Source organism: Brachyhypopomus gauderio, chromosome 1 (genome assembly GCF_052324685.1).
Source record: "Brachyhypopomus gauderio isolate BG-103 chromosome 1, BGAUD_0.2, whole genome shotgun sequence".
NCBI lineage: Eukaryota > Metazoa > Chordata > Actinopteri > Gymnotiformes > Hypopomidae > Brachyhypopomus > Brachyhypopomus gauderio.
Genome location: NC_135211.1, coordinates 13,244,894 through 13,263,769, shown reverse-complemented (window position 1 = coordinate 13,263,769; position 18,876 = coordinate 13,244,894). Strand labels below are relative to the sequence as shown.

The 18,876-nt window shown below is 44.5% G+C and overlaps 1 protein-coding gene across 4 annotated transcripts; it reads left to right on the top strand.

The window, feature by feature from the left end:
* The first annotated feature begins 816 nt into the window (after window positions 1–816).
* Window positions 817–18,454, top strand: LOC143509214 (USP6 N-terminal-like protein). 4 transcript variants are annotated; one of them, XM_076997710.1, is made up of 15 exons: window positions 817–1,048; window positions 9,186–9,259; window positions 9,380–9,461; window positions 12,193–12,278; window positions 12,576–12,615; window positions 13,346–13,426; window positions 13,762–13,869; window positions 14,180–14,289; window positions 15,167–15,215; window positions 15,503–15,623; window positions 15,813–15,907; window positions 16,056–16,121; window positions 17,052–17,151; window positions 17,244–17,396; window positions 17,484–18,454. In XM_076997710.1, the coding sequence occupies exons 2-15, from the start codon at window positions 9,252–9,254 to the stop codon at window positions 18,242–18,244; spliced, it is 1,860 nt and encodes a 619-aa protein (XP_076853825.1). In that variant the 5' UTR covers window positions 817–1,048; window positions 9,186–9,251; the 3' UTR covers window positions 18,245–18,454. The 4 variants fall into 4 exon arrangements, with proteins under 4 accessions (XP_076853825.1, XP_076853832.1, XP_076853849.1 ...); XM_076997717.1 differs by lacking the exon at window positions 9,380–9,461; XM_076997734.1 differs by lacking the exons at window positions 817–1,048; window positions 9,380–9,461 and adding an exon at window positions 1,158–1,716.
* The last annotated feature ends 422 nt before the right edge of the window (window positions 18,455–18,876 follow it).

Genomic DNA, 18,876 nt, shown 5'->3' with positions numbered 1-18,876 from the left:
GTGATGAGATCACTGTTGATCTCAGTGATGATGTACTGTTATTAGTTGTCGCAGTTATCATTATAGAATGTGGGCTTCTACAAGCTCAATATCTCACGACATTCTAATAACTTCTTTATCTATGTTAAGATTTAAATTACCTTAACAAGTCAATTATATTTGTTCTTAGATAAGTGTAGACTATAAGAAACTCATAAAGCTGAATTGAACTGAAGTTACTGCACATTAACAAAGTGGCAATAATAAAACATAATTGTCTATAAATCCACCGACTTTCAATGGATTTCAATGGATTAATTCCATTATACAGTGAAACGCACAGACCAACAAACCACCAAACAAAATATACAAGTCTAGTTCAGAGTTTATCAGCAGAGGGCAGTATTGCATGCTTTAACATCTGTCCATTTAAATTTGATAATATGTACGAAACTTACACGCATCCCACTCACAGTCTACCCACGAGTTATTCTCCACTACTTTAGCTAGTTTTCTTTGTATAGGGTCACCAAGAGAGATTTAAAAGCTATATGACCAATAACATTTCAAATTGGACTCAACTTAAACCTTAACTTAAAACACAGGAAGAGGAACACGTTTAGTGCTTTGGTACTCTGTGCATTTATTATTAGGTTGTTGTTATTATTGTTCTTATAGTGAGATTCACAAAACAGATTAAATTTTGCAAATGGACAGATGATGCAGGACAGCAAATCAAATCAGAAGCTCCAAACGAGTGCCTTCTGGAGCTGAATCTATTGCACTGGACGCTGTGTGTGTAAATAAAGCACACGCGCACTTGCAGCCAGACCCGTTTTGCTGCGGCGCTTTGACGCGCGTGCTCCGTCCCCCTTTATAGCGTCCCCGAAGTGCCGCCGCTCGCCTTCGTTCTGACGTGGTGTGTGCACCGGAGCTTTACTCGTGTGGGCTGTCGTGGCTATAGTCTGGATTTTGGGGGGTGATTCACCCGTTCACTTATCAGCGATGAAATAATGAATAGGACGGACTGCACCGCACGGGAAGCGCAGAAGTGTGTCTTCGATAAGCGGTAAACATATTGCGTGCGTTAAGACGGCGTCGGGCTTTGCGCATGCTGTAGCTGTCAAACGACCATATAGTCGCCGGGATTTTCGTTGACTCAGTCTTTTTCTTTCGGGACACAATGTAACGGATGTGATCGTCGATATTGACTATCATGGGCTGAAGTTTAATGTTCGGAAATGTGTCTAAGTCGAACGCACATACGTTGTGAAATGGTGTAATGGTGCGATGTATTTCTGGTAGTGACCATTAGGCTAGCCTATTAATTCAACATCGCTATGTTGGGTGATCAGGTTATGCATAACGCGAAGAAACGCATAAAAAACATGTTTAAGATTAAAAACTCACATATAAAACTACCAGATCTAGTCTTCTCCGTTCACGCTAAATTTCGCTCGTATTCTCAGTTCGATGGTATACGACGTGAAACGTTTGTTTACAAATCAAACGTAGAATTCATCATGGATCCAAACCGCAAAAATAGCACTATATTGGTAGTGTGAATCCTCTCAGGTCGTTATAGCCCGTTTAGTGACCACACTCACACATTCCTTTGTGTGTCTAGCCCAAACTCACTCACCCCCACCTCACACGATGGGCTGTGTTGGAGGGTTAATACCCCTTATTCCGAAATGTGATACGTTTGCAATTTGCCTACACGTTTAGGAGAAATAAGTAAGCCCGTTACTCATGTTTGCTGATTTTACATTTGGCTTGGATGTTATTTGGTCTCCACTGGCGTGCTTATAGCTGTGTGTATCACTCTTATGTTTACATCACACTATTGGTGCATGCGGACCTATACTTCCTAGTAACATTTTACATTGCAGGTCTGATATAGCCAGTGTAATAATGTAAAATTAAAATCACATAGGCATGGTGTCTTACATTATAGTAGTGCGTTGTTTAGATGCTATGCCTATGTGACACAGCTACCTGATTATCACCACCCACTCATTTGTGATGGCTGGATGCCCATCTGTTTATAGCCAACGCATTATTCTTTGTATAGCTCTTCCTATAAATCTGCCTGAGGAGATGTAATGCCATTGAGAATCACATGTTTACATCCGCGCCTCAGAGCCATTGTTCCGGCTTATTGGAAACATGTGTAGTGTGTTTATACTGAAAGCAGGGGCTTCAGGCTCAGCATATAGCGCCATTCAATCAAACATGCACAGTATGTCCTTAAAGCACAAGGCCAGAACCTCAAGTATTAGCCATGTTGTTGTTTTATCGAAAAAAATCCACTGTATACGTGTATGAAGGCTGAGGGTGTGAACCTCTCACGCCTGTGTTTTAAACACCATCTCTTTTTTTTACTGTGGACCTGCAGAGGCTGTTGCCGATACTGCCATTTTTGAGGGCTGTTGTCACAGTTGAGAGCGTGCCTGCTAACCGCCCACAGCTCCTCAGCTCTGCAGTCATTAAGGGCCTTGCTGCATTGGTCAGTGTTCACGTAATATGGAACATGTAATCTGAATTCACCTCTGCCTGGCTCCTTCAATAGTGCGTTATATTGAGCTTTGGAGTTCTTGCCTGTGGCTGCTGTTTACATTGTCGTTAGAGAGTATCTCAACTACTGCTGCCAGCTCCCAGTCACATATTGGGGAAGAGGCCAGGATTAGTGTGTGAAACACTAATCACAATGTGTGAAATACTGTGTGAAATACTGTGGCATCTCCAGAATGGGGATCTTCCTTGTTGTAGCTGGACTGCTGCTCTGAAGCGCAGATGTTTTAGATTTTGTTCAGGTTTCCTTCAGGTCTGTGAGATTACTATCAGTATTTCCTGTCAAAGGCCCTTTTTCTGTGAAAGCTGGAACTTAATATTACTTAATAGTAATTTCCATGGTCTTGTGTTAATATGGTTTTGTTTTACCATAATATACTTGTTTGCACATTTTGTTTGTTTGTAAGCAGGATGTGCCTGCGAATGACAAGATTTGCATCAATTGGTAACCTCAAAGTGCTACTCTCAAATTGACTATATACCAAGCCAAGTCAAGGGTATGGATATATTGAGGCTGCCAAAACCTAGTGTTTGTGTGTGGGGGCATGGGTTCTAGGCCTAACTCTTCAAAGCTTTTCCCCCATTAAAAACAAAAACTTGTTGTGCATTTGATTGTGGCTAGGGTTGGAATTAGGCTTTCTTTTACAGTTGTGTTTAGAGTCAGGATTAGTTTCATGGTTAGATCTAAGTAGGTAGTACTGGCTTGGGTTGACGCTAGTTTCTAGACCAGAATAAGCTAAATAGACTAGACTAAACTTTCCACAAATTGGCACAATGCATGGTTGCCTTGTTGTAGTGCTCTGTCATGAATCAACTCACTATTTTATTTACGTTTGTTCTCTTATCTATTTTTGCACTGCACAGTATATCTGTAGATATGTCTGTTACATGTGCATTTACCATGTGAAATTTCTTTTATGTGTATTAAAAGTAGCAAATAACACTCACTAGTCATGAGATTATGTTCAGTTTAGGTTTAGGGCTAGGCTTAGGACTGGCGAGATTTGGTGATGCTAACATTTACATTGATGCTTAGTCCTTGCTAGCAACAGAGGAACATGTGTGTGCGGGAAAGTGAGAAAAGCCTCTCATCTGGGACAAGGCCCCCTCAGTTTGCTGAAGTGCAGGTCATCTGTGCTCTGGTACGAGGCAGTGACGACCCACCCAGATGGCAGTGCCAGTGATGCCAGCCCACTCACAGGCTGTATTCCCGCCTCTCTCATCTGGCGAGAGCCCTAGTGTCTTGTTGGCCCATTTAAGGCCAAAAAAAGAAAATTTATGCTCTTTCTTCCCATTCATGCAAAAAACAAGATGTTGTGGTCTTTAGTTTTCTGCTCTGCTTTCAAATCCTGCCTGATGGTTTTATGGTTTTCTCTTTTTTTGCCTGTCTGCTCTATCATACAGGAGCTAGAGAGGTGTTGTCCTAGGGTTCTGAGTAAGGTTAGGGTTGGTGATCATCTACTGTACTGACATAAGCACAAAAATCACTCGGTATAAATCACATCTTCTACATTCTTACTAGTCACTTACTTGTCTTTCATGATGGTTACAATGTCAGATTAGGAAATCATAGTTCATAGTGTCTTGGTCAGGAGAATAGCAACACTACACATTTGACGTCAGTCATTATTCATGTCCTTGCACGAATTTGTAGGTCATAGGGGAGGAGGGTCAAAAAATTGTTAATCATGGCTACAGAAGTACTATATTTGATTCTGATGTTTGGGAAAAAAAGAAAGGAAAACGATTGAGGACCCATACCTGGTTATTACAGTACAGCCCTAAAATAGTATTAGAGCACCATCCTATGTGTCAATATTAATATCAGAATTGTTCTCATTGTCAAGTTCATAATCAGGACTGATGCTGGAAATCGTTTGGAAATCAGGCTGCAATTCACGAATTTTCCCGGAATAAGTCACTGAGGTATTTCTTAGAAAGACAATAATGCTCGAGAAAATAATAATTTTGGGATACAATCCGGAACTAGCTACATAATGAATGGGAGAATAACAATCATTCCTCCCAAGTTCGTGTTTGTTGTTGTCTTCTAAGCACTGTGTAGACCTTGCTAATGCTAAATAGCTGGTTGCTATGCGTCAAGATGCCACGTGCATGTTATTTAACCAAAGGGTTAGCATCAGCTAGCTTGTGACGAAACATAACGGATGTGTTTATATAACCAATCGTCCCTGGTATTACAATCTGCTTGCTCGCTCGTTAGCCAATTAAAATGGGGCTAGATATGTATTGATACCTAGCTACGTAAGCTAAGAACAGACTTAATATACATTAATGTTAAGTCTTGTTTTCTTCCTAACACTGAGATGACATGTGGCTGGCTATTCCTCACACGTATGCGTTTCACCAAAACTCTACAGAGGAGTTTGACGGCCACACTCCTGCCTCATCACGTCTTCGCAAAAACGTTAGCTAAACCAAAAAATACCTCTCGTCTATGTATGACTACCTTATGATATTCTCGCTAGCAATGCGGCAATATTCATTTATCTGACATCACTGCTGGTCACATCAACTTCCCATAGCTGCAGTTCCCTTACTTTCTACAGCCACCTCACGACTCATGGTGATGCTTTTTTTACCCCCTTTATGCTTTCCAGATTCGAGGAACGTAGTCAGTGATTGTCAGGCCAGGATCGCACGTCCATATGGGAAGCTGTTGACCAGGCTGGCCTTGTCTGCTAGGCAAAGAAACAGCATGTGTGTTGTGAGGAAGACAGCGAATTAGAGAGAGGTAGCAAGACGGAGAGAAAGGGAGCAAACGGCATCAGACCTCGGCTCCCGAGAGGGCTAAAGCTATTTATAGCAGGTAGCATAAGATGCGTGTCCACAGGTCAACATTTTCCCCATGACATTTGTCTCATAAACATGAGACAGCGTAGCCAGAAGCATGTGACCCTGGAGTGGAGAGTGCCCCCAGAGGCCAGGAGGAAAGCGACGCTCCAAGCGCAGCTTTTGAAAGGAGCATATTCGAAGGCTGCAAGATCTCTCAGCATTACTCATGGAGATAGTTTGACAACGTACTGTTGGTTTCTTTTAGTGTCTGGTTTTCTGTATAGTATCCATTGCATACAGCCATTCTCCTTTTCAGAAAGTTATTTTTTTCTGTTAGGTGAATTAAAGTTGTGCTATATTGTACCCTGAAGTCTTAGGACTCAGCAGAAATGGTCAGAAATCAAGCTGGCAGTTTTGGTGGGGAATTTTGACCCCAATGTCAACTTGAGTGGAAAAATTTACCGCACAGACGAAAACACTCCTGTGGTCACCCCATTCTACTGGAGTGAACGCAGCCTCACAAACAGCTATGATGGATTTTCAAATTGGCATGAAATGACTGATTATAAATCACTTCGCAAGCTACTGTAATGCTAGTCGATTTTGTGTGAGTTGGAGTTGTGTGTTTGGTTATACCGCTTGACAGGTCTATGTGACATACCATACTTCTCTGTCTCTCCACTATCTGGATGACAATATAGGGCAGGGCTTCAGATGAAATGTGCACAAATGTTCTGATATGGTAGTAAGTAATCATAGCAGTTTAACATTTTTGTGTACATTTTTTACATGACACATCCCAGGCGTCTCTCTCTCTCTCTCTCTCTCTCTCTCTCTCTCTCTCTCTCTCTCTCTCTCTCTCTCTCTCTCTCTCTTCCCTCTGGTGTAAGGCGGATGGTAAAGCACGCTGTAGGCGGGGCTCTGGAGACACCAAACCACAGCTTTCTCCTTTCCATCTCTCCATCGTGGAGACCGATGAACTCAGGGACCCGTGTTTGAGGAGTGGATGGTTTCCACATGTAACCACACCGTTTTCTCCGCAACGCAGGCATCCTGCAATCTGCCACCGCACGGGGACGCGCAGAGGCTAAGCGCGAGCACGAGCAAAGCGCGAGCAAAGCATGAGCATCGGCACCAGCACGAGCATCGGCAAAGCGGCATCTGGCGTTTGCGTCAGGAGCCCTGTGCTCACCCAGAGTGCTCTCTCGCACGGCTCTCAGCACGAAGTGCTGCTGATGCGTTTTGCAGACCTGGCTGTTTTTGTGGGCTAGAGGACTACTGGATGTTGGCGTATTTGTGTGCTCACAGCATGGGGCACAGATGACCTCCAAGGAGGTGTTTATAGTCACGCAACCATACAGAAAGATCACAGCCTTCTGGTAGGCTACTTGTGAAAATGCGTGCTTTGTTTTTATAGGACTCAAAACCATGACTAGGCAAACGTATAAAAGTATTATTTTGGGACAGTGCATTTAAATGCAGCAATATGTTTTATTTTAGACTTTGTTTAGAGTCGACGACCTAATGATTTGCATACCAAGCAACACCAAACTCATATTGAGACTTACTTACTTTACATATATATGGCAAAAGGATTTGAACCCACACAATTTTGGTTGTAAATGTGAGGTGCTTTTCCACCGTCAGTGCACTCTACTTCCCAATTTATGGATTGTTTGAATATTATTATTACCACGATTATGCAATCCCTGTCGCCCTTGCAGAGACAGGCGTTTGGATCCTAGATCGGTTCATCCATAATCCAGCAGACACGTTCAGATTTTTACCGGGTTAGGCATGCCGGCCTTTGGGATAACTGATTTGTGTAACTCAGATGCCGAGCGTCGTGTGCCAGGGTGGTGCACGAAGGGTGTGGTTCCTCATAGGGTGCAGTCAGCTTCCGCCTGGATGTAGACAAAGCTCTCATTAAGAAGAGGCCTGAGCACATTCAAAAGCAGTTGAGCCTGTTTGATTTTAGTTAACAGTTAAGATTTGGGAAAAACAGAATTAAAATGTTCAGTACATGTCTGCTCTGACATTAGGAGGCAATGCATACTGAGATGCACTGACAATTGTTCCTACAAACTGCATGTACAACCCTCATGTGAGAGACAGACAAGAGGGCAGACGGGTGGAGAGAGACAAACGAGTGCAGATGAGTGGAGCATGGATGAGAGTGTTTTTCCCATAGTAAAATTTCCAGCCTTCCCAAACTGGGCCACACTGCTTTATCTCAGCCCTTGACCGTTCCTCCTCTTCTTTGCATGAACAATTATACATTTGTGCAGTTAGAGACAGCCAAGGTTTGAAACTGCAGAACTGTCATGTCACGGTGGATGCTTGTGCTTTAAGGAGCATATTTATACCATTTGTTCTATTGATTCTGTTTATTCCTGCTGTAGAACCATGAAAAATGTTTATAAAATGAAATGAAACCTGTAATAAACCCTTTTCCAGGTTACAAGTGTTTATAAGAAAAGAGGAAAAAGTGGCAGTTTGTAAAATAATCTACATTAGTTTATATGTAGTGCAGCAATAGTATGAAATGTTTTATCTTTGCTCTCGTGCCCTGTGTTGTTCATTTATTTATTCATCTCTGAGGATATCTTACAATATGTAAGAAATCCCTTCGCCATGTTTTTCTATGTCAGGAGGAGAAGACAGGAGAAAGCTCTTAGCAAAAGCACAGGAAAGGTATGGGGAATTTCCAAACAGTTGCTTTGAAAAGGGAAAAAAAAGGAATGCAGTTGTCTGTGATGACGGGGTCACCGCCCCCTCAGAGGGTCACAGTGAGAACAGAAGCCTTGTTGTCAGCGGCGACACATGGCGGTAGAGCTTGGCCTCCGCGGACACATGGCAGAGTGGCTTTTGCCAACTGCACAGCGCCACCTGACAGGTGCGCCCACACCAGCTATGACAGGAGGGCCAAAGCACTCCGTTTGTCGGGGAGAGAGCTTTGGAAAAGCTCAGTCCCTGCTGCGCCCCCTGGTGGAACGCCACCGCCTTTTGTTCGGCCGTGCCGGTGGCTGGGCGGTGGAAGGCTGAGCCCAGCGTGGGCGCCTTTCCACACGGCCGTGTTCTATTTCTGGAGTGCACAGCAGATGCCTGAGGAGCCAGGGCTACAGAGTCAGCAGGCGCTGCCCTGCTCTCGCCGACAGCTGAAGCCAAGCAGGAACCATCGTTAGCGTCCACGTTCCCGGGAGGCTAATGTTTCTTGTGCACAACAAGCAGGTGAAGCTGTGTGAGGTCTTAATATTGTCTGCATATGAAAACACAGAGGATGGTCTGATAAATAAAGCATAAAACAGAGATGGTGAGATAGACCAGGTGAACCAGACTGCTGGAAGATGGTGACAGGCCACCCTTTCTCATTTACAGTGTTTTGAATAGCAACTGGATTGTGTTGAGGAACCTTGCTCAAAGTGTGACGTCTGTGTCAAATAAAACGTGCTTTCACCTCAAAGACCTGTGGTCAGACTCGTTTTGAAGCTAAACTTTCTCTGATCCACGGAGCCACGGCAGTCTTGCATTTGTGGAATTGTACCTCATATATAACATCTGTTTAGATGAGCGCTGTCCAGAAAAAGGATTTTAAATAAACACTTTACATTTCAATCTTTAGCATTTACCCTGGTTAATGCACTTTATTATAACAACTGCCCCTATGGATTTGAGCTGTTTAAATATACCAAAATAGCACATTTAAATTCAAATAGCCAAGCGTTGCTCATGTCACATCCAGTTTTCCACTCATTTTATGTGATGTTTATGGTGAAATTCATTCATCACAGTTTTCTTCTGCAATTACAGATGTTTTATGTGCTCTGCACTTGTAGATATTGACATGAAGAAGGACATAGAGTTGTTGATAGCAGAGGAACGCGCAGAAATCATCTCAAAATATGATAAGGTAAGAACCGCTGTAAACAAAACTTTTTATATTTGTAAACAAATTATTTACCATCAGCATCACTAGAAATGCTAACCAGTAATGTTTTGTTTAGACTTATTTTTTAATGTATCCTTGCAGAGGAAGAAACTCGTTGATTTTCCGTCACATTGGTAAAAAACTTGATCGTCACTCAAAGGCAGGACCCATCGACAGAGCCGAAGTTCGTGTGTCTGGGCTTGTGTTTGGGTGTGTTCTGAATGGCGCCATCTGCTGGTGATGGTGTGCAGCTGAAGCCGTGCAGCAGTCTGCTTTATTTGAGGCTAGTGAGTCTAGCAAGGGCTTTGAATAGGGATGTCCCGATCCAGCTTTTTGAACTTCCGATCCGATACCGATATTTATTTGCACTTCCGATCCGATACCGATATCGGCCGATACCGATACCGGCCTATCCGAGCATGTATTAAAGTTTAAAGTTATTTAGCCAACTTACTTTGTTGTCAAACTCATGTTGAAAAGCGTTTTACTCTTGATAACAAGTAGCCAGCTGAATTAGGTGTGTTTGAATAATACACAATGGTTGGTAAGGAGAAACTGACCTGTTTATTTAGCAATTAATAAACTCAAAATAGACAAAATATTAAATAACAAACAGAAATAGCATCAGTAAACCACGGATTAAAAAGCCACAAGTGCAAATAATATTGTAAATTATATTTAAAAAAAAACACACAACCTGAGTGGAAAATAGTCTATTATTAACATTAACATTAACATCCATCAGTGCTCTTGAACAAGTGTAAACCAAAGCTTAAAAAAAATCCGTGCACATATCGTAAACTAATTAAAAGCAAAATGCCTTCTACTCCACACTTTGCTGCTCCATCCCCATCTATACACTCCCTTCAATTCAAACGTTTCTGCCAGTGTTAGTTGTGTAGGACCTTTCTTTTTGTCTTCGGTTTTCATTAGAAACTCGTCATGTTGTTTATGGTGGTATTTCGCTAAATGCTTGATTAGATTGGTGGTATTAAAAGTTCTTACAGCTTTACCACAACGCTTGACTTTACTGTGGCATATGTTGCACTCTACCTCTTCGTCTTTGTCATCCTTTAAGGTAAAATAATCCCACACAACTGACCGATAACTTCAAATTTACACGGCGGTCCGAGATGCCACGGAGCTAAATTGGGGCAGAAACTACGCTCGTGTGCTGAAGGTGTGCTGGAAAATGCGGACCGGATTTTACTCTCACTAGCAAAAACTGGAATGGATTATCTAAATGGGTGTGCAGGAAAACCGGGATCGGACTTAAAAAAACTGGATCGGGAGTCTGGATCGGCATTTTCTCGTGTCTGCCGATACGCATTTTTTTGCTAATATCGGCGGCCGATCCGATCCAAATATCGGATCGGGACAACCCTAGCTTTGAACACAGGCGTTCTCACGCTGCGCAGTGTCAAAAGGCTCCATGTAAATCTTCAGATGTTCAATGGCAGTGGAAGTGTGTGTTGCTGGTCATCGGAACCCGCTTTAGTCCCTCTGCAAACACACCGCCTCGGCTGTGATTACTCAAGAATTACGGACAAGTCGAATCAGGTTATTTGTTCGGGGGCATTAAAAAACCCATGACGTAACGTTTCCAACTTTATTCCAGAACTTTCTCTGTCCCCTTGGCTCCATTCCTCTGTTGTTCCTCATTATAACGTATTTCCTGTGGTAGAACAGCACCACCATATCCTTTATTTGTGCGTTACACAAAGGACGACAACTGAGCAGTTTTTGGTGTGCTTTTTGCATTCGACTGGTGTGTTGCTTCTGTTTGCGGCTGCTAGTGTGGAAATGTGCGATCAGTCTCACTGGAGCATGAAACCGTTACTCCTGTTTCCACGAGCTCATGCTTGGCTCTGTGTCTCTGTGCCTTAGCATGCAGTGAAGGCCGTAGAATGGAGAATAGCCATGGGTAAATATAGGCCGCCATCGAGCTGTGCATTCAGCAGCCGATGGGATCGATTCGGCCATGGCGCAACCATGACTTTGGAACCATCACCGCTGTCTGATTAGAATTGGGATTTGTCTGCTGTTCGGGCTTCGGGTCTTGTCCGTCATGCATCAGTGGCTGCTCCTTCTATCCTGATCCCAGGATTGATCCAGTGCAAAAAAGCCCGGCAAAAGCCCAACAGGATTAAATGTCATGGATGGAAGTAATGGGAATTAAACACCATTTCAGCCTTCCATCCGACATCTGAGATGAAGGCATTTTCACAGCCATCATTCTGATGGAGCTGAAACCTGCAACCACCAGGGGTTATTTTGTGTCACGATAGACCCCCTGACGACATCCTATGCTCAGTGTTCGGCTGAACTCTGCCCAAAGGGCTGAGCTGAGCAGATTTAACTTAAACAGAAGCAGGAAAAGCCATGACAGAAGCATCCACTGGCCCAGTTACATTACTTGCAGATATTTAACGTAACGATAACAGTGGATTTACCTGAAACAGAACAGTTGTTAAAAGAATTAACAATGCAGTCTTAACACAATAGTGGTAGGAACTGTAGGAGTGTAAGACCTACAAACCGCTGCCTGCATTTTGGTTAGATTGGACAGTGTAGCATAGGGTCAACGTGCAGTGCACATTTACAGTGTGATGGACACAGTTGATATCACATTGTAAAGCTAACAGCATGCTGAAGTTGTGTGATGATTTTAGAGGGTTGGGACGGTTTGCTTTACCAAGCTAAGCTTAACACGCTGTTGCTTAAGGTGTTTTTGTGCTGTTGTGGTAGATATCAAATGTTTTCATTAATAATGTGTGTGTGTGTGTGTGTGTGTGTGTGTGTGTGTGTGTGTGTGTGTGTTTCTGGGCATGCATTTGTTTTTCTGTGCATGCACACTCTTATCAATGCACTTGTGGTTTTTGATGTGTGTGCGTACATGTGTGTGTTTGTTTCAGGGGAGGGAAGAGGGTGTTGAGATCGACCCTTGGGAAGATCCAGACTACAGTATTTACAGGTCCACTGACCGTTTTGGCTTCCTGCAGTAAGTAATTGTTGACACAATTCTACCATGGGACCTCACACTCTGCAACGACTTTCCTCACGACTGACCTTAGTCAAGCAGGCTAATGTTTTAGTGAAACCCCCACAATTCAACTTGTTCTGTAACCGGTGTTGCTTTTAGAACCAAATAACGTTGCTACCATAACAAAAATGTTTAAACTGTCATATATCGTTGGCTGGAGCACTGAATATGCACTCATTATGATGCACTGTATTAATGTTGTTGGATTAGTGATTCTTTCAGCACCTCCATAACTACATCTCCTTCTTTCTCCAGTGAGGAAGAACTCCCGACACCAACAGCACTTGAAGAGAAGGTAAGAGGTATAGAATGAACCAATTCAATAGCCCTGAATGAACGCTAGTGTAAAACAAATGCAATTGTGAACCACACTATAGGATCTACACTGCTAGTAGAAACTGTAAACCAGCAGCACTGCTATTATTTGCTTGCACCCAGACACACACACACACACACACACACACACACACACACAAATGCCACAGATAGCATTCTGTCTAGCAGGATGACCTTTGGTGACCTTTGAGCATGGCCTTTGTGTGCGGCAGTCTGACGACAGAAACAGCTGGAGGTGTGATCCCATGTGACATTTTTTTGTTGCTTAGCTGACCTGTGGCCAGTTCTGCTGAGCTGAAATGTTTCATTGGTAGGGGTACATATAGAAGGGACCTGTGCCCAGATCAGCTTTAAGAAACAAGGTCCGGGTTACTAGAACTAGATTTCTGCTGTCTGCAGTTTATACATGTCCCGTGAGCAAGGCCCTCATGGGAAGGTTTACCCGATCTTGGTATTTACACTGGCCCTGACAGCATGGTTTGATTTGCATACATTGTATGTGGGAGGGCACTTGAGTGTCAACTTTAGGATATCATATGGCGGCCAAGAATTAGTTGGCAGACAGGTTTAAAAAAATAACAGCTGTGCCACTCACGCGGTACGCGGTAAATTACTGGGTACACGCGCCTCCTCTGTGCTTTGTCCTGCTGATCCTGATGCTTCTCTACGTCCTCTCCTCCCCATCCCAGCAAAAGCAGCAGGAAATTGAGCGTGTACAAAAATGGCTGAAGATGGTGAAGAAATGGGAGAAGTACAGAAACAGCGAGCGGGTGAGATTTGGCCCTCGGCTCCTGTCAGGGCTTGAAACCCTAGTGTGTCCACCAAAGCTTTGATTAAGAGTACCTATGAGAAATGCACAACACTGTGTGTACACATGGTAAGGGCCGACGTCAGGTGCAACTCTGAACCTCTGATAGAATATCGGCAGGTTGATTTTTTACTTACGATTGTACTTAATTAAGAAACAGACCCCCAGGCCCAAAGGATGGGCTTACAATTCTCTTAGAAATCACTGTAGGCCTTAGTGCAGTGGTGAAGCTTAGAAATATCAAGTAAACATTCTAAATCATGGTTGTCTACACACTTGCACCTCCTGCTCATATAGATGATGAAGCGGGTTTACAAGGGGATTCCTCTGCAGCTGAGAGGCCAGGTTTGGAGTCTGCTGCTGGACGTGGAGAGAGTCAAGACTGAGAATGAGGGGAAATATGAGGTATGGCAGACCGATCTCACACACACACACATTCAAACATAAGATCACGAGAGAGGCTGTATGCTCAGAGCAGAATGAACAGAACGGTTTGGGTAGAGGGAGTGTGTCTAGGTCCACAAACACACAGGAGGTGGATCAGTCCGAGCAAGGAAAGAACCGAAAGAATACAAAACGCAGAAACCCTAGATTTAGTGCCAGGGAGCCCTTTTACAGGTAGCAGGAGTTAGGAAGCTTTAGTAAATATTTCGCAGAGAACTGTAGTTTGAAGTGAACATTTGCTGTGCGGCTTTTGTTTTTGCTTCCGTCACAGAAAATGAAGGATCAAGGCCGGCGCTACTCCACGGAGATCAAGCAGATCGACCTCGACGTGAACAGGACATTCCGAAACCACATCATGTTCATGGACCGTCTGGGAGTGAAGTGAGTCGCGCGAGCACGATGCCGCTCGGCCGCGTCACGGTAGATAAAAAAAGTGGGAGTCGGCCATTGTTACCACAGAAACTGCATCCAGGTCCATGAGAGGCATAGAGTGGCTGCCTTTCGGTCATGTGGCATTTTGCTGAACCCTGACTAGAAAATGTCCTCTTTTCTGTGAGATTTTCTGTGTGTTTTAATGGAATTCTTCCCTTTATTATCTTAGCAGCTGTGCTATTTTATCTGTTATGCCAGAATTAGAATAACCAAGTCTCTTTACACTTTACATTTCAGAAGGGCAACTTGAGGCATTCTTCAAATTCACCAATTATTCTCTTGCTAATTCCAATAATTCACATCTCTTTTCGTGTCAGGAGTATTACTTGTCCCTGTCAGGAAAAGGGCTGGCTGTTTAACGTGTTGTAGGCCTTTTTTAGGCCTCTGCTCGTGTTTGGAGAGCTTGTTTCCTGAGCAAGCAAAGAAAAAAATATATATATTGAGATCACTGGAGCCTTAATAGGTTACAGCCCTACTGTGTTCAGTGGGACCTGTGAATCTAACTCATGTTGTTACTGCTTCAGCCTATAGGAAGGCATTCAGCATTCTGTCATGGAATATAACTGGGCTTTTAGATGTCCGGTTGTAGCATTTCACAACCTTATTCTCAGGATCCACCAGGACAGTCCATGTTGTCACTCTAACCCAGGACCCAAGATACCTGAACCTGAGCTTCGAGCAGCAATGTGGATCACCTGGTGTGTCCTGGGCTGTATAAGACATTGTACTTGAGGTTGCTGTGCCGAGCGATGCTTGGTGGGTTCTGTAAGGTAAACATGGGAATATGGCGTGCGTTGATCTGATTGGGCTCGCTTTGTCTTCACAGGCAGCAGTCTCTGTTCCACGTGCTCAGCGCATACTCTGTGTACAACACGGTAAGCAGGCGGCAGTGTGGGTGCACGACAGATAGTAACTGAAGTAACACGGACGTCAGTTTCGTTTCTTTGAAGTGTGAGACAGACAGAGACAGAGAAAGAGAGACAGCCAGGTTCAGACTTAAGATGGAACACATTATTTGTGCATTATGTACGTGTTTGTGTAGTGGATTTTGTGCCTTTCAATTTCGTGTCGTGTGTGTGTGCGTGTGTGTGCGTGTGTGTGCGTGTGTGTGCGTGTGTGTGCGTGTGTGTGTGTGTGTGTGTGTGTGTGTGTGTGTCTACAGGAGGTGAGTTATTGCCAGGGAATGAGTCAGATAGCTGCCATTCTTCTGATGTATATGAATGAGGAAGATGCATTCTGGGCTCTGTCACAGCTGCTGACAAATCAGAAACATGCCATGCATGGTGAGTTCTCCTCATTGGTCGAATGTGCCTGGATACCAAGCAGCATATTGATTTAATTATTTAATCAAGCAGGATGTTTCATATGGCGGATTTTGCAAAAACTAAGAACTAAGAACTAAAGCTTTATTGACTTACAGATTTTCAGATTTTGGTTCTAATTATATGCTTGGATTTTTAAATCCCTGCCAGGTTTCTTTATCCCTGGATTTCCCAAACTGCTGCGATTCCAGAACCACCATGACCAGATTCTATCGAAACTTCTGCCCAAGTTAAAAAAGCACCTGGTAGTGACACCTTTCTCTTCAGTCTAGAGATAAATTGCTAATGCATGGAAGAAAGAAGATTTGTTGTAAATGCCTCAAATAGCATAGCCCCCTTCCTTCCTGTCCCTCTTCCCCCCACCTGTCCCCTCTCTGCCATCTCTGTCTTCAGGACAAGGAGCAGATGACCAGTGGGATTTACAGCACCAAATGGTTCCTGCAGTGTTTCATTGACAGGGTGAGTTAGCACATGGCACACGGGAGACATGTAGCCCCCCGAGGCGCACACGCGGGCTGCATTCCATTCCATAGGCTCCCTAAGCAGTGCCCTTGAATTCCCTACACACTAATCATGTGATGTGGGTCAAGGGAACTGCAGTTGATTGAATCCCCTCATGTGGAATGCCATCAAGCAGAACACGTGGCCTTTTGTTTTCATTTCTCTTTACAGCTGAGCAATGAAACGCTTCCTTTGTTTGCTACTGTGGCTAGCAAACTGTCTGTGTAATGTCGACCCTTTAATTTGACATCTAACCGAATATCTGGTCGATCTTGGCTGACCTGCATGCTATAGCCAATATGCACCTCAGGATAACCAACATTAGTTAACTAGGGCCATTAAAGGTTATTTCCACATAATTTTAAGTAAAAACGCATAAGAGAAGTCATATTCCCATTTTTTTGCTACTTTCCTATAATTGGCCAATCAGTGGGCTCAGCTCACCACATCTTGACGAGACGTAATGATTTATGGGTGAATTTCCATGTGAACTTCCTGTGCTGTGATAAACACGGGCTGTAGGAGGAATGTGTAGCATCATTAAGGGGGGGGCGGGGGGGGGGGGGGTATAGTGAGAGCAAGCAACAGGAATCCTCACTGAGTTTGGTAGGTGGACGGATGAACAGACTGTTATTGCCAGGCTGGGTGTGTAGACTCCAGTGTATTGGCTCTGCACATGAATTTGATTGGTGGCATGGACAGCGTTGTGGTGGACGGCAGAGGGAGGCATCCCTGTTGTCGGTCAGGCCAGTTGGCTGTGTGCACCGTAGAGACTGACCACACCAGGTATCCACTAGAGTAACAGCAACACAGAGCGAAATGAGTTTGATGCAAACGCTTCTAAGCACTTGTAATTTACAGAAAAAATGTGTGTGTTTCTCCTCACAGACCCCTTTCACCCTGACCTTACGTCTGTGGGACATCTTCATGTTGGAGGGGGAGAAGATGCTCACCGCCATGGCCTACACTGTCCTTAAGCTGCACAAAAGTGAGCCATCCCGACGCCGCTTCTCCCCGCCGCGTGCGTACTGAGGTCCTGAGGTCCTGAGTTTGGAGCTAAGTGTGGTCTGTTTTTCCCAGAGCGCCTGGCCAAGATGCCGCTGGAGGAGCTGAGGGAGTTCCTGCAGGAGAAGATCGCGGAGTCCTTCGACCTGAACGATGACGACGTCGTCGAGCAGCTTCAGAGCTCCATGGCGGAGCTGCGCAAGATGAAGCTGGACCTTCCTTCTCCAGGTCGGTCGCCGCCGCCGTCTTAAAGGTCGGCTGTGTTTGTTGCCATCGCCGTGTTTTGTGAGCTGTTGTCGGAATTGTTGTTTCCAGCCAAGCCCGACGAGCTGCCAAGGAAGGTCCTGGGTCTGGAGCTGCCTGTGGTGCTAACGCACGTGCCCAAACACAGCCCGGCGGAGGACACGCCTGACAAAAGCCAGCTGACCAAGCGCCCCCCGGCCTCGCTTCACGCCCACCTGGACCAGGACTCCATCCTGCCGGATCAGAGCTCCCAAGACGAAAAGCGGCCCTTCGGGGACGGAGAGACTCGTAGCCTGTCACCCTTTCCCTCTCCTGACCCGGTCCTGGTGCATAACCAAATGTCCTTCATCCCTGAAGGAATATTCGGGGCTCCGGAGGACAGTGGGGAGCAGCTGCCCCCGTACGAGCCTCCCAGAAGTGGGCTGCACTCACAGCCACCTCCCCTTCCAGGCGGCACGTTGGCGGAACCAGAACCCTCACGTGCACCTCAGGACTTCGCCCGAGGTACTCGGCGGTCGGCAGGGGGCAAGGATCCCCCGTCACACTGCACAACCTCACCACCAGGGCCTCGTCCGCCCTCAAGTATCTCCCCGCACAAGACCCTACCAGAGTCCGATATAAGGGGCAGGGAGAACTGGTCTGGACCCAGTCGGGCCGAACGCCCTGCGGTGTTAACCCAGAATTCTGAGGCTACTCACAGTTCCCTGTGCTCATCCTCCGTAGCACCGGACACTGGATTACCCCCAGCGGGAAGGAGACTGACAGGCCCTCACTCAGTTTCATGGTTTGAGCGCACTGCCCATGCTAGCCTGCCCAAATCAAACACGTTTTAGACTACCACTTTAAATGCCAGTGATCCTCAACTTTAATCCTCTGAGGTCTATGGACCTTTTCTCTGTTTAATGAGGCATTTAGAGGTCAGATTTGTACAGTATTATTGTTATGAGGAAAAAGTTCAATGATGTGGTAAAGGATGCTACAGGCCACAGCAAATACTTAAGGGAAGAAAAGCAATGAGTTTAATAAAGATGAAGTGCAATGTCCAGTGTGTGGACAGTAATGTTTCTGAAAACAATCTTTAGTATTCATGAAGCAGCTATGATGTTTTTTTTTTACCTTTTAACCTATGAATAGTAATATGGTCTTAATCTAATCAGATACGCTTGTACAGCTGAAGTGCAACAAACTGAAAAATAACAAATATTTAAAGATTTGGGACAGATTCACATCCTGTGTGCAGCTTAAACCTACTGCCAAGAACAGTACTTGAAATCTAAGTGAGCCGGCTCACTGCTTTATAAAGATTAGTCAGCATATATGGTAGCCTGTAGAAAGAATCCTTACAAAGAGTCTTCTCTTTATTCGTCTTTTAACTTGTTTCAGTATTGGTAGGAGAATCTTGCTGAAACCATAACTCAGCAGAAAAATGGTTTTAAATGAAAGATCATTACCAGCTATTAATACA